The sequence below is a fragment of the Trachinotus anak genome, unplaced genomic scaffold (genome assembly GCF_046630095.1).
Source record: "Trachinotus anak isolate AG129_WGS33_773 ecotype Australia unplaced genomic scaffold, CSIRO_AGI_Tana_v1 ptg000002l, whole genome shotgun sequence".
Lineage (NCBI taxonomy): Eukaryota > Metazoa > Chordata > Actinopteri > Carangiformes > Carangidae > Trachinotus > Trachinotus anak.
Genome location: NW_027273853.1, coordinates 10657211 through 10671929, shown reverse-complemented (window position 1 = coordinate 10671929; position 14719 = coordinate 10657211). Strand labels below are relative to the sequence as shown.

Sequence of the window (14719 nt, the reverse complement as noted above, 5' to 3'; positions counted from 1 at the left end):
TGTCTGTCTGTCTCCGCGGTCCTCCAAGATCTCGCGGGATTTGGGATTAAACGGGTGGTTAACACGAAGGTGGTTCCCCCGGCGCACCGGGCTCACGGCACGGCGCTGCTCAGGTAGCCACCGGCAGTACTGTAAGATCCCGCTAGTCTACCTAGCGACAGGTCCCTCCCTCACCCCCCCCCCCTCTCTCTCTCCCTCTCTCTCTCTCTCTCTCTCTCTGTGCTCGACACGGCCGGACTGTGTGGAGGTGCGAGCCTCGGACGAACCCACCGGGCATCACCATCAGATCCCGCTCCGGTCACCTGCATTTTCCCATCTCCCGTCTCCGAGGATGATCCCTGGCAAACGAAGAGCTGCAGTCATGTCTCTGTCGGTGGCGATACTTGGAGCGCTGATGCTGCAGTCCGTCTCTTCCCAGAACGGTAGGAAACGAGCTCTCCTTAGAGAAAACACACCACGGTGATCCTACATTATGGCGAAATGCGGTTTTCAGGAGGGATGTCGCCTGCATTTCTGACATTGGGGTATTTAAAAAAAAAAAAAAATTGATTCCAGGACGTCTTTACCATTAAGACGGCTGTCCAGCACGGATGTCTGTCCTGCAGCCAAGTCTCACCAGATAATCTCTTAACGCTACACTAAAAGACACAGATACCAGTCGAGTGAAGCGCTCTATTTTCCGCTCTGCTTTCCGAGCCTTTGAAATGAAGAGTCAATAAATCATTAATGGGCCACAATCTGTGCTCGTCAGGATGAAGTGGGCCACACGGAGGCCTGTGCGATGTCCCTAAAATGTCCTTTGAAGTGTGGGGCTGAATACAGAGTCGAGACCTGAGCCGATCAGTCAGCAAGGACAAGTTCCTCTCATGAGATAGGGGGGATAAGAAAAAGAGGATGGGGAAATACTGTCACTCTGAAGTTCAAAATCTGTTATGCTTCCCTTAGAGATGAGCACACACACACACACACACACACACATGCCCGCACACACAATCAACATGCTGTCACGCTTGGGTTTTCAGATATGCGAGGATACAGCTGAGTGGATCAGTAACTCCTCTCCTGCAGGATGAGATAATTTCTCTGCATCAGTCCAGGTCCTCCTAAAAGAGAAAAAACACAAATGAAATTAGAAGGAAGACCTTGGAAGTGCAGCTCTGTAAATAGCATCAGTCCATTTTGCTGCATGCTTCTATTTTTAGAGCCAAGATGCTGCACTGGGAACCATGGCTTTAATGTCCTCTTGCAACAGTGAATCTGTTAACTCTTCGCGGAGATGTACTGCACTGCAGAGTAGCATTGATTTCTCAGCGCGCTCCTACTTGTCCAAATGACCCATTGCTCATAAATCTCATCCCCACCAAACAGATCAGGGCAGTGCAACCCCTTCTCAGGCTGAGTGTCTGTAGGTGTGTACTGTACGTGTGCAGTGTAGCTTGTGTCTCTGTGCAAACGCTGTGTTGAGAATGAGTGAAAATGTATTCAGCTCTGGAGCTGACCATGTGTAGGAATGCATCACACCTCTTCTCCTCTACTGCACACCCACTCCTAACGTCTCTTCATCAGTCAGCGGATAAAGCTCAGAAAGCCCTTTTCAATCTAAAGGCTTTTTACCCGACAGAAACCTGGAAAGTGTGATCATCTCTTAAGTCCAGAGATGCTCAATGGTTCAGAGAATGTCATGGTATACTATAGATATTATTAGTATATACCATACCATTACTGTATATCTTTTTGTACGTAATTCAGTGGCAATTATTATTGTTTGCAGTTGCCAACCACATCATAGAAACCACTTGTATCTGCTGATGGCATATTTGAGGCTATTCCAGCTAAGGTTTCCTCAAAGGATGTGGCTGTATTCTTGCAATTTGCAATTTGTCAGATATGGTGATGAGTCACGATTTTAGTGGGGATGAAACATTTTTGCATTTAATTTTCATTGAAAAAATATAAAAATTATGATGATTAGATCTGTGCCATGTTCCTTTACGTCTGGAGAACAGGATTTATAAGGCGAGGAATCTCTGTACTGCCACAATGCCTCATTTATAATGATATGTTGTGACACATTTTACCTTTGCAATTTGGGCATATTATGATTTTGATAATATTTCGATTTGATTCAGCCCTAGTTTCATCTAAAGTATAAACATTTATCTGTAATTTCTCACACACAAGCCACAAAAACTGCAAATAACTGAAGTCTCAAATAATGAACTCAAACACTGAATTTTGTTGCTTTAATAATGAAGAGAGTGCAGTGAAGGTTTGGCTCTATCTGTGCAATTTGCATTAGGGCTGCAAATATCAATTATAATGATTATTGATTAATCTGATGATTAGTTAATTAGTTTGCCAATTAAGTGTTTCAAAAAATAGCTTTTAAAAAAAGCCGATTACAATCCCCTAACCCAAGGTGACATCTTCATATTGCTTATGTTTTTTTAATTGAATGATAAAAACCCAAAGATATTCAGTTCAGCCACACACAGGACCAAGAAAAGCATGAAATCTTTACTAGTGTGAGGCTGGAACTACTGAATGCTGCTGCTCTGCCTCAAAAATAAAATATTGAATTGATTCTCAAAATAGACGACTGACTAGTAGATTAATTGACTAATTGTTTCTGCTGTAATTTACAGCTCTGCCACATTAAAACCAATTACATTCCTGCTGTAATAAAAGTAGTGACTCTCTTAATGTCTCAGCTCAGGTCAATTAGAAACAACCTTTTAAAGCACATAAAGACTAAACTGCATCGAAGTATGTACATATACAGGTGTATTGTTTCTGTCCCCTTTCTGCTCTGATCTCCAGTTATCCATCAGGACTCACTTTTTTCGAATAGAATATTCACTAAACATCCATTAGCTACTCATTATGAGTTGCAGTCTTGGCACATTAACTGGGACCGTGGCAAGAATTACTTCATCTTACACTGGCTAAATGGATTCTTTAAGATACAGAGGAAACATCTGCAAGGAAAGACTCCTGACTGTTCAAAGCCATCTTTTGTCAGGTTGTGCAGGTTATGTTTGACTAATGACCCAGAAATGAGCATCCATCTAAACCCCAAGACTTCAAGTTCTTCTATTAAAAAGTGGAGTGGTAAGGTTAATAACATAGAGTTTTATTTTCTGATTTAAGCACCACATTAACCTCATTCTCAGTTTTCAGTCGCTAGGCACTGACAGGAATGGCTGAAAGGCAGGTTTTAATTGGTTCTCTCTGAAACATCCAAGTGTCTGATTGGAGAGAAGTAGTACATCTCCATACATAATGATACACTGATGCAGCCATTTTCTCTAGCGCTTTCTACTTTGCTAAATACTGTGTGACTCTCAAAGGCCCTAGAGCTGAAATGATTAGTCGATTAGTCAATTAGTTGATCGGCTGAAAATAAATCATCAGCTATTTTGATAATTGTTAATCATCAAAGTTTTTTATCAAGCTCAATCTCCAGCCATTCCCTGGTGTCAGCTTCTCCAGTCTGAGGATTTGATGCTTTTGTCTGTTCCCATATCAGTGTAAACAGAATATTTTTATGGTTATTGACTGTTGGTCGGGCAAACCAAGACATTTGAAGATGTCATCTGTGGGCTCTGAGAAATTGTGATGGGCATTTTTTATTATTTTCTCATATTTTATACATCAAACAATTGATAGATTACAAACAAAAGGGCAGTTCAATTCTTATTGAGACAGCATACATATAACACACTGTTACACATATCCACCAACAAACAAACAAACAAACAAACAAATGCTCAGAAATTCAATCTAAATTAAAATGTGGATATAGACAAATCAAATAATGTCTATAGAAATTTAAGCTTTGAAAGCAATTGGAAATAAACTGGAAACAAAAAGACTGAATAAATGAAAGGGACAGAGAAAAAAAATGATAAATAACATTAGAAGGTGGTAAAAAAAAAAGCAGGTTTTATGACTGCTTTTAAAGGTGGTCAGCTTTGGGGCATTCATGGAACAACAAATTGAGGAATTGATTGATAATGAAAATAACAGATTTGATGAACGTTACTCATTATTCTGACATTGTACTAATAATTATATAAAAAAAAAAGATTAGATGACTTGATCAAGAAAATAGTTGTTATTTGCAGCTCCAGTCACTTTCAATGAGTAAGAATGTGTAGAAAATTTAAAATGGATCAGGATAATCTCAAGTGATCATGAAATGAAAATGAAAAAGTGAAATGCAGCCTTATAGTTCTAAGTAGAGCAGTGATGATTTGTTCATTATTGATTAGAAAATTCTTCTCTAACTATTTTGATGGTGCCAGCCTCTCAAATGTGAGACTTTGCTGTTTTTCTTAGTCTTACATTATAATAAATTGAATATTTTAAAGCCTCTAATGAAGTCAACTTGTGCTCCAGGACACTGTGACGGGAATTTTCATATTTTAGAAACCAAAAAATTAATCAAGAAAATAATAGGCAGATTAATCACCAGTGAAAATAACCGTTAGTTGCTGCCCTAGTTTTAAAGTCACGCACTCATGAGACACATATAACCACAGGCCAGAACTACACTTACTTCACCCTGACATGAGTGACATCATTCAGGCACGTAGCCACAATGCAGTGGCGAGCAGGGACAGTGTTACTGGTTCAGTGCTCTTGACACATCTAGACTATCCGAGGTGGCAGGATTTGTGTCTCAGCAGTTCCTCGTTAAGAGTGGAGGTGCTGGTTTTCAGCCCCAGTCTTGTTATTTACTGCGACATAGGCAGGAATCTATACAGGGCTTGATGAACCAGTCGAGGGCTGTACAGCGAGGTTATGATTTCAGCTGGGAAAAAAAAAGTGATCTTCTGTCTTGTGATGATCTGCCTGGTCTGGTTGGCTGTCTCTCCCTCTTCCTACTTTGTTGCCGTAGAGTGCTTCTATGGAAACGGAGGAGGTCTATCACAATGCGCCCACACGCTCCCCAGAGACCCAGAACCGCAGCTTCTATAAATCTCCTCTTAATCTCATGTGTTCTTTCCACGGCGCCTATAGCACATGATTATGACTACAGCCCCCATCCTCCTCCTCCTCTTTGACCAGCCATGATCAATTTTTTCACTGTTATTGTGTTTGCCTCTGAGGGGGAGACATATCATAAGTAAAATGAAGAGTGCAGTTTGCCTGGTGTCTCTGTCCCTGTTATTGAATAATGATGTAAAGAAGCTTTCCTGAGTGTTAATGATCATTATACGGACAAGATGTACTGAAATGAATGACAAGGTCACTTGGAGGACTTTTGGATGTGAACGCTGTGCAGGCCAGGCACAAAACTATATGATGTCATTAATTGGAAAAAACCAAGTGAGAGCAGCCTTGCAGGGACGTCCCAGCAGAACTGAATTAAAGTTTCCCAGGAATAGCAGTGATAATGGCTCAGGCAGATCTGAGGTCGTCTCTCCCTCCCTCTCTTTGTGACCCAAAATATTGATGTAACCCCTGTTGACAGTTTGATGTCTGATTTAGTGAATTCCAACTGAAACCATCAGTAGATCAATTGTTTAATTAATCTGCAACACCAATTGATGATTGATTCATGGTTTATGTGATTATTTTTTTAAGCCAAAATACCTACCTAAATGTTTTTGCTCCCACCATCTTTTTTTAGTCCTCTCTGATAGGTCTCCTGGTCAGTTTGAATTAGAGCTGTATCGATTAGTCAATGTATCGATTAGTTGATCGACAGAAAATTAATCAGCAACTATAATTTGATCATTTATTTTTCTTAAATATGAGGATTTGCTGCTTTTTGTCAAATGTGACACTGAATTAAAAATCTTAAGGACAAAACAAGCAAACGGATGACATCACCATGGGCTCATGTCATGGACTGACAGAGAAATGATTGGCAGGCTAACTCACTGATTGACTGATTGAAAATGATTGTTAGTTGCAGCCTTTAATAGATAAATAAATAAACTTCTTTGTTAAATATTTGTTTTCATTTTTCTGTTTTTGAATTGAATTTGTTTTGTCTGTCTGTGTGTTTTTGATTATTTCACATGATTTTTTTTCTTTCCTTTTCTGGTTCCTCTTTTTCTTTACCCTGTGGTTTTCTTGCCTGTCCATCCTACACCCGTTTTCCTTTTTTGTTGGCGTATCTCTTGACATGTTGCCTCCGTAAACCTCCACCACCTCTACCAGCGGGCTTTGTGAAATCACCTCTTTCTGAGACTAAACTCACAGGTGACACCTTTGAGCTGTACTGTGATGTGGTGGGAAACCCCACCCCAGAGATCCAGTGGTGGTATTCTGAGATCAACCGAGCAGATTCCTTCAGGCAACTGTGGGACGGCGCCCGTAAGCGGCGAGTGTCCATCAGCACGGCCTACGGCACCAACGCCGTGAGCGTGTTGGGCGTCTCTCATCTCACGCTGGACGATGCTGGGACCTACGAGTGCAGAGCCAGCAATGACCCCCGACGTAATGACCTGCACCAAAATCCAGCCACCACCTGGATCCGTGCTCAGGCCACTATAACGGTGCTGCAGAGTGAGTGGTCAGTGTAGAGGAAACATCCCCTCCCTAGTTAGCAGCCAAATGTAACAGTTCCTGTGTGATTCAGCCTCCCTCAAACCTCCCCAGAGGACTGCTAGCTTCCTCCGTAGGTGCCATCCTCCCCTACAGACCTGGAAAATGAAGAAAAACACCATCAACTCGTCCTCATGTTATCTTTTACAAGCAGAGTTGAGTAGTATTTTGCATTTTGCTCATCCCTCAGTTCAGTTCCACTTCAGCCTCTAGGTCCCAGTTCCCTTCATTTCCCCTCTACTTCACTTTTCTCTCCCTTCAGCCCTCATCATTTAATTTCCACTTCACAATTTCAATTTTTGTCATGATTATTATTTTTGTTGTGAGTGTTGTGTTGTTTGATCCATGTGTTTTTAATATGTTGAATTGTGCAGACTTGACAACACTTACACACACAAAGCTGTCAAATATTTGCCTAGACCTTGATCATAATCACAAGTGTCATTTAAACAGCCCATCTTATTTCTGACTGTTATGAGTAAGAACATTTGTTTGCTGCTGGCTCACTTGGAGCAAATAATGAGTGTGTTATTCTTTTCTCCAAAGTACACTTTTTATAATCCGGGCGCATCTTTCCCCACAAATTATCCTCCACCACAAATCTTTTTGTTCCTGATCAAAGTGGTTATGTATCAGCTGGTATCAAAAAGTACCAGAAGCTACCATCAAATGCTTGGCAATCGTGTTTACCTGTATAAATATCCTTTTTCCTTCTAGCTCTGGAGAAAATATCAGATCACAAAGTACCAGATTTGTACTCAATTTTAGATGATGATTTTATGTAGTCAGAGTAGCTGTACAGCTAAAGGTGTTTAGCTTTAGACAACATTTACCAGCTGTGAGGTTTGACATCTTTAAAGGGACTTTAAAGGGCCAGCCGCAATTAGTGTTTCAGGTTGTGAAGGGTCAGACTGAGAGGATCACCAGTGTCTACATGTCCAAACAAGATGTACATAATCAGGAATAAGCAGAATACAAAGTTTCCAATTAAGATCATCTTGTTGAAAGCAAATCCGAGCAAGGATTTTTCTCAGGTTTTATTTCAGCCAGATACAAATACATGTGATTTCTCTTCTCTTTAAGGGATTCCTGCAGAGCTGCTTAAACTTAGCTCCAGATAACAAGAGAACCGTTGGATGGACCTTGACCTAGATTCAGCTTTAGTGTCTCCTCACATGAGCACCTCTTTCATTAAAGCTGAGTCACTTCTGGTAGAGTTAGCTCCACAATGAAATTCCCTCAGTTCCTTATAACTTCAGCTTTCTTCTTGTAGCTGAGACCACATAGTTAAAAAATTCATCCAAAACTGAGGGATAAAATTAATTGAAACATTTTTGTGAAAAGCGTAATCTTTAGCCTCTGCTCATAAAATAAATGTAAGCACAGTGATTGGATACCTCTTACTGAAATGCACCTTGGGACCTTGTTAAGTTTTATCAAAGAATGAGATATTTGCTGATGCAGTCGGCTATCTGTTGTGCTGATAATTCAGCTGAGAGAGTGTCACGACCATCTGAGGCTCTGAAAACGGTGCAGAAAATGAATGGATTTCTATTTCAGGAACCCCTGATTCCTCCCACTTCGCCACACTATTCCTGTTCTATGTAGTTTAAAGCGTGGTTGGCTTTGGTGTCTGTCTGAACCCTTTGTGCATAGTTGTTTACATCTTCCAACACAGCCTCACCCACGAGTCCTAGCAAGCAATCGCCTCTGTCGTAGCTGATGTGAGTCTTTTTTACAGAGCCATCAATCGCTGCCTCTGAACACACCACACTTCCTGTGGAAGGCGATGCTCTCACACTGCAGTGCAACCTGACCACAGCCCACAGCCTCCACCAGGAGAGCTACTGGATGAAGAATGGGGAGGAGATCCCAGAAACACGCAGCATAGATAGGAACACTGAGTACAGGTTCGCAGCTTGTGTGTTTGTGTTTGTGTGTGTGTGTGTGTGTCTGTGTGCGCTAACCACAGAGTTTAGCAGCCTGGTGTGGGTTCATGTGAGGTGTGTTTCTGCTCCGCAGGCTGAACAGACCAAGGGGAGAAGACGCTGGAGTGTACATGTGTGTCTACACCTTTGAGGTGGCTCCTCCAGCCAACGCCACCATCGAAGTTAAATGTAGGTGTTGATTTGTGAGCTACAAGCGTCTTTGTTAGTTTCAAGGCCACGTTAGAGATGTCACCAGTAAAAATGGCCAGAGTGGCCTTGAGCCCTAGCAGCCCTGTCATGTGAGGACCTGTGATTTCAAGCGGCTCTACTGGCTGCTCAGGGGCAGCCGGTGCCCTTGACACCTCCATCTAAGCAATGCCCGGCTCAGTGGCAGCAGATGGTCCCTTGTTTGTCTGATGGCGAGGGATTATGTCTCAACAGTAAAATCTGGTCAGCCTTTTCCGCTGTCACACATGCATCGCTATAGAGGCAAATTGGATTTTAGGACGGTTTGCTTTTATTTTGTGGAGAATTTCTCCTCATCCAGGCAGAAAAAAGAATTGCAGCCAGGCAGATTTATAAAATACAGAATATGCAGATGTATGTGATAAAAAAAAGATGCAGTAAATAAAAAGCACAGATTATCAACTCATTTATTGTTTCATGCAGCTCTCATGACTATACCTACATTTCTTAATAACTGCACTCACAGACCTGGAACACTTCACTTCTGTGAATTTCCTGGATCATTAAAACAAAGAATCTGTGATGTTTTCTTTGTTTTAGCTGCTCCTGAGATTACAGGCCACAAGCGTAGTGAGAATAAGAACGAGGGCCAGCGTGCTATACTCTACTGTAAGTCTGTGGGCTATCCTCATCCTGTCTGGACCTGGCGGAAGTATGAGAACGGTGTTTTCAGGGTACGTGACATGAATATACATTATATTAATAGATTTCTATAAATGTTGATTTGTGAAATCCACAAGTGCTATAGTTTGTTCTATTGGGTGCACATTTACCATCATTCTGCTTTGTGTTGACAAATATAAACATAATTGTGTTGAGATGATACTTTACTTATAAGAAACAATATAAAAAGGTGACAAAAGTTGGTATGTGACTGGTTATTATGGCATGTAAACTTCAGCCAAGTCTACTTTTCTTGTATCTGCACAAACCTGAATTAGAAGAAGTCCAGTACTCATCTGTTAACGAAAGGAAACATTGAGTGCTCTGCAGGTTGAAAGGTTAAAATCCTACTTTTTCTTCAAGTGCATAACATTGTAACATGTTCTAACACACTCTGTGCAATACCATACTTATTCTGAGTTACTGTAAATATTAATATGCCCACAAAACAAATTCTTTTTTATGGCTGCCCGTTGTGAGTACAGTAAGTTATATTGTAACATCATTTCATAACAGTAATGATGACGACAGTTACAGAGTGATTTACATGGAGAAAAATAAGACTCAAAACAAATCAATATATTAACATAGAGGCAGAGAGAATAAAAATAGAATACACTCAATAAAATGAAAGATTAAAACAGAACATAAAACGTATTGGACATAACTGGAAAAATAAAACTTAATGATCTGATGCTTGTAGAGGAGCAGCATGAAATGTTGATTATGATTTAAAACTTCATGCGCTAAACTAAAACAGTAAAAGCAACTGTGTCCCTCTTCCTTCCTAGGAAATTGACAACTCAACTGGACGCTTCTTCATCAGCAGCAAAGACAACTACACTGAGCTCCACATTATCAACCTGGACATTACTTTAGATCCAGGCGAGTACCACTGCAACGCCACCAACATGATCAGCAGCCGCGACGAGAAGTCTGTGCTGAGGGTTCGCAGCCATTTGGCCCCCTTATGGCCTCTCCTGGGGGTTTTGGCCGAGATCATCATCCTGGTCGTCATCATCGTTGTTTATGAGAAGCGTAAGAAGCCAGAGGATTTACAAGACGGTGAGTCACCAGCGATGGTGCTTCGGATTGTCTTATTAGTCCACTGTTTTTAATATATCTGAGCAGAAGCAGATTTTATTGTGCAGTTTTGACATAGATCTCTCCTGTGAATTCTTCCTGCATCCAAAAACTGCATCCATCACAGAGTGAATGTGGTGCAATGAGGCACACTTTCCTTTTGGGGCCTGCTTAAGTCTTTCCTTCGCCAGAGACACCGGCAGTCACCGGACTCTGCGCGCTGTGCCTGCATTCAATAATTCAGTCTGGCAAGGTTGACCCGATAGGGAGACACTGTTGTAGGAGGTCGCACCTTGTCAGGACAATTTCATCCATTTAATATTCATGAGAAATATGATACTGCAGTGTTGCAGAGGTGGACAGTTTCAATTATTAACAGCTTTCTAGGGACCTTGTGCTGTCCCCAAGCTGCTGCAAGCAAGACGTCCTTTAACTACACAGCCTGCGTGTGCCATCCTGGAATTTTCTAATACTACTGAGTACTTCATTTTCAAGAGCCAGGCTATATCATAAATTATGCATTAATGGTATTTGGGTGACCTTTTCCTCTCAAACAGAATTTTGATGTTGTCACTTGCTGATTAGACGCAACGTGCAGTGAATAACTGAAAGCTCTCGATGACTCTCGTACAGTCACTGTACAGGAATATATATGGTTATGGCTCATCGAAATGGACTGCTGCAGAATTCCTAGTGTTAAAGTCGCTTTGAGAATCGTAGCCTCACAAAATGGATGTAGGTTACATGAATCATGCATCTGAATTCTTCTTGAAATATTAATAATTCATTTTTTTTGCGTTTTTAAAAAATTGGGGTTTGCATTGGCTGCTGAATACTTTAACAAAATGTTGTAATATCTCCCATCCTCCACTTTTCTCAAATTGCATAACCTAAACTGTGTTTGTGGTAAGTGTGAGACTTTGCATGCCTCGTGAATGTCAATAAGCATTCAGCATCACGTCCATCATTTCCAGTTCGCAGCACAGCACACAGTCCTGTTTAGCTTCTTCTACCTTCACCACTAGTGTTAAGTGCAGTTTGAAATTTTCGGTTTTAGATATTTGACAGCAACTCCATATTTTTGCATCAAACTCATAATTACTACAGAAGTGAAATGGCATGCAAGTCAGTGACTTATCAGCTGCAGTAGACAACTGATATTGACGGCGCTGCTTTTCACTAATCTCTCTGAGTGAACAGATGTTCTCTGTGGGCGCTGCTTGTCTGTGCATGACAACAGTTTTTTTTTGTTTTTTTTAAAAATATATTTGAATTTGCCTGTATGCAATTGTTCTCACTTGCACATGCATTTTGAGTGTATTGTTGTGCTGGATTTAAACAGCATTCTGTGTGTTTGTGAATGACCTCATTTTCCTGCAGCATGACAGTGTATTGTTTACTATATTGATACTTCATCTCGGCTGTTTTTTCATTCCATAATACAGTCTGCACATACAGTACAGCTGAAACATAGAAATCCTTAAAAGGCTCAGGACCAAATGCAATATGCATTAGTGTGTTGCATCTGTTAAAAAAAAACAAAAACAAAAAAACACTTCCTTATTATATTTTGGTCTTAATTTCTCCATATTTCCCCTTGTTCCCTCAGATGATGACCCAGCTGGACCAGTGTAAGTATAAACCTTTTACCTTTACTACATTTATCTCTTTAGCCTGGTACAGCAATGTGTGTTTCGGTGTAGTTTACCATCATGTATCTCCTCTTGACTGTCTGCAGATCTCAGTACAGCACAGTACAGCCCAAATCTGGGTCACAGATAACTTGGAGCATCATGTGATGCAGCTTTGCTGCATTCAAATAAAACATGGGGGAATATTTTTGAAGTCAGTCAAAGACACTTTCACTGTCACTGACAAGTTATCATTTGAATTGTCCTGCTTATAGGAAAAGCATGATGCTCTAACACTTAAAAAGGCAAGTCCCCCTATTTAGCATTTATAAGCAGTATATACACATTTATTAAATGGTATGGTACTACAAATGAAGTTGTAAGGACATAAGTGCTCATTTATGTGTCAACAATTTGAACTCCTCCTGTGGGCACCTGTAAGGAGGTTTGAATATAAACAGATAATGAATAACAGTGTAATAAAAAAAACATTGTATTAATATTGGCTAAAACACATCTTCACGGAGAAGATAAAATTGTTGATAGATGAAAACACTAAAAAATTTATCTGAATATAACTACATTGTAATGTGTTTGTGTACTGCTTTAAAGCAAAAGTGTTTCCCTTGCAGGGCAGAAATATTGATAAGAAATTAAATATATAACTCGACCCAGCTCTGGTATCCTGCACCACTGTAAAAAGTAGAATTTGTTTTCATGTAATCAGCCATTACATGAAAACATTAAACTATAGGTGTGGTTAAGTATTATTTTCATCACTGAGGGTTATCAACAGCGTTATTCCACTGATAACTCTAATAATGTGATCAGGGTTATTTTCCTTTAAAGTCTGCCACAAAAGACACTCTACAAGTGTTTTCACAGGCTGAGTGGGACTGTGTGTAAAATCAGTGGAGTGCACCTTTAATCTAAACTGAATTAAGTCTTTGGTCTATACAATTTTATGCATTATGCAAAATTCCCATCACAAACTGGCAGAGCCCAAAAATTTGATCCACAACCAAGAGTATCTAATTTATATTGAGGTGAAACAGAGAAAAGCAAACTCTTTGTGCTGTAAGACTGAACAGTTATTACATCTGGATTCAAACTGGTTTTACAGTCACTGTTTCAGCTCTGGTGTACGCATCCTGATTTGAGATGTGAACTGACTGTGTCATTTCCTTTCGGCTAAAGGAAAACTAATTCAACCAACAACCACAAAGACAAGAACCTCCGCCAGAGGAATACAAACTGAGCAGCCTGTCTGCTGAGTAAGTATTCAATTATTAAGAGGAAGATAAATATGTATTACCAGCCCATGGCCAAAAATCTCAAGATGATCCACCATATGCAATTACCACAGCAAGCTCTTGTTAATCAAAATAAGACTAATGTTAGACTGGCTAATGAGTTGAATTTTCTTTTTATTTGCAGGTTTCATTACACAAGTATTGACCATTTGAAGGTAAACAGGAAGGGAATCCATACCAGTTGTAATAGGATGTATCTGCCATAGAAAGTATGGTTGTGGAGGAGTTCAATGAGGCATGCCTTATGATTTTGTTGTGTGAGGGTGCGACGTCAGGAGGTACTCAAAGCTAACATTATAACCATTGTTGCTGCATGCAGTTGTTGACGTTTATGATTTTTCCTTCTTATCCACTAATTTTACGTTTTTACTACTTCTAAAGTAATGCATGCAAGATGCTGACCTTCTGTTTGATACAGAAATGGCTTTTTTTGTTCTTTTCTCTGAGAGTGGCTTCATGTAGATAATCGGTTCTGTGTGTTCTAGAGGAAAAATGATGTAAAAGAAACTACCACCATAATCTGGTATGACAGTTCTGTACAGTTTAATCATTCCACTGCATACCATTTTCTAAGTTTGATCATTTTATCAGACAATTTCTATTACATTTTAAGGGCTTTGCAATGTCCCTCTAAATTTGGTTAAGGTTTACTTTACTGTATGTACTGTATGTATTAAATCACTATAACTATGTATCAGATCACAGTTAATATAAAGAGTATTCATACTATATGATGCACTTAAATGTTGAGAATAATGAAAAACTGTATAAACCTACTTTAGGAAGTCTGTACTAATCATTCTAACATATTGTTTTATAATTATGTGTATTGTACAGCATGGCTATTATCCTATGCAATTATTATCCATATCAATATATTGAAAATCATTGCAGCTTTTGATTTCTCTGTGACAAAGCTTTAAACTAGTAGGATCACCATAGAGCGTTGATGGCATACTACACAGCTGCATGAATTCTCAACGGCTGACGTGGGAGGTGGTGAAAGAAGGCCCACGTCATGTGAAGCAATTCCAAGATCCCGAGTCATTTTTAAGAATAAATATCTGGAAAAAGAAAACGTGTCTGATGAGTTGGTTTCTGTCTAAAACACACCAGTCATTCAGTTGCACCATTAATGACTCACACGGGCTGCAGAAAAATAAAAGCATGCAGGGCACAGCACCATCTAGTGGGATTTTGAGCGACTCACAGCAGACACGTTGAACATGGTGAAGCTAGAAACTTGAAACATATTTAAATTTGTTTAGATGTTGAAATTGTGCCAACAAATGAA

The 14719-nt window shown here is 40.0% G+C and overlaps 1 protein-coding gene across 3 annotated transcripts; it reads left to right on the top strand.

Moving 5' to 3' along the window:
- Window positions 1-71: 71 nt before the first annotated feature.
- Window positions 72-14503, top strand: LOC139631586 (neuroplastin-like). Of its 3 annotated transcripts, none has more exons than XM_071495888.1 (8): window positions 72-422; window positions 8303-8471; window positions 8584-8678; window positions 9276-9409; window positions 10190-10463; window positions 12103-12112; window positions 13310-13386; window positions 13550-14503. In XM_071495888.1, the coding sequence occupies exons 1-7, from the start codon at window positions 332-334 to the stop codon at window positions 13368-13370; spliced, it is 834 nt and encodes a 277-aa protein (XP_071351989.1). In that variant the 5' UTR covers window positions 72-331; the 3' UTR covers window positions 13371-13386; window positions 13550-14503. The 3 variants fall into 3 exon arrangements, with proteins under 3 accessions (XP_071351989.1, XP_071351981.1, XP_071351998.1); XM_071495880.1 differs by having other exon boundaries at window positions 73-422; window positions 12091-12112; XM_071495897.1 differs by lacking the exon at window positions 72-422 and adding an exon at window positions 6018-6522 and having other exon boundaries at window positions 12091-12112.
- The last annotated feature ends 216 nt before the right edge of the window (window positions 14504-14719 follow it).

Excerpts from the sequence above, each read along its gene's own strand:
- LOC139631586 (XM_071495897.1), top strand. The coding sequence starts at position 6,033 with ATGATTTTTTTTCTTTCCTTTTCTGGTTCCTCTTTTTCTTTACCCTGT. Across the intron at positions 9,410-10,189 it reads ATGAGAACGGTGTTTTCAGG|GAAATTGACAACTCAACTGG; the intron begins GTACGTGACATG and ends CTTCCTTCCTAG. Across the intron at positions 10,464-12,090 it reads GCCAGAGGATTTACAAGACG|ATGATGACCCAGCTGGACCA; the intron begins GTGAGTCACCAG and ends TTGTTCCCTCAG.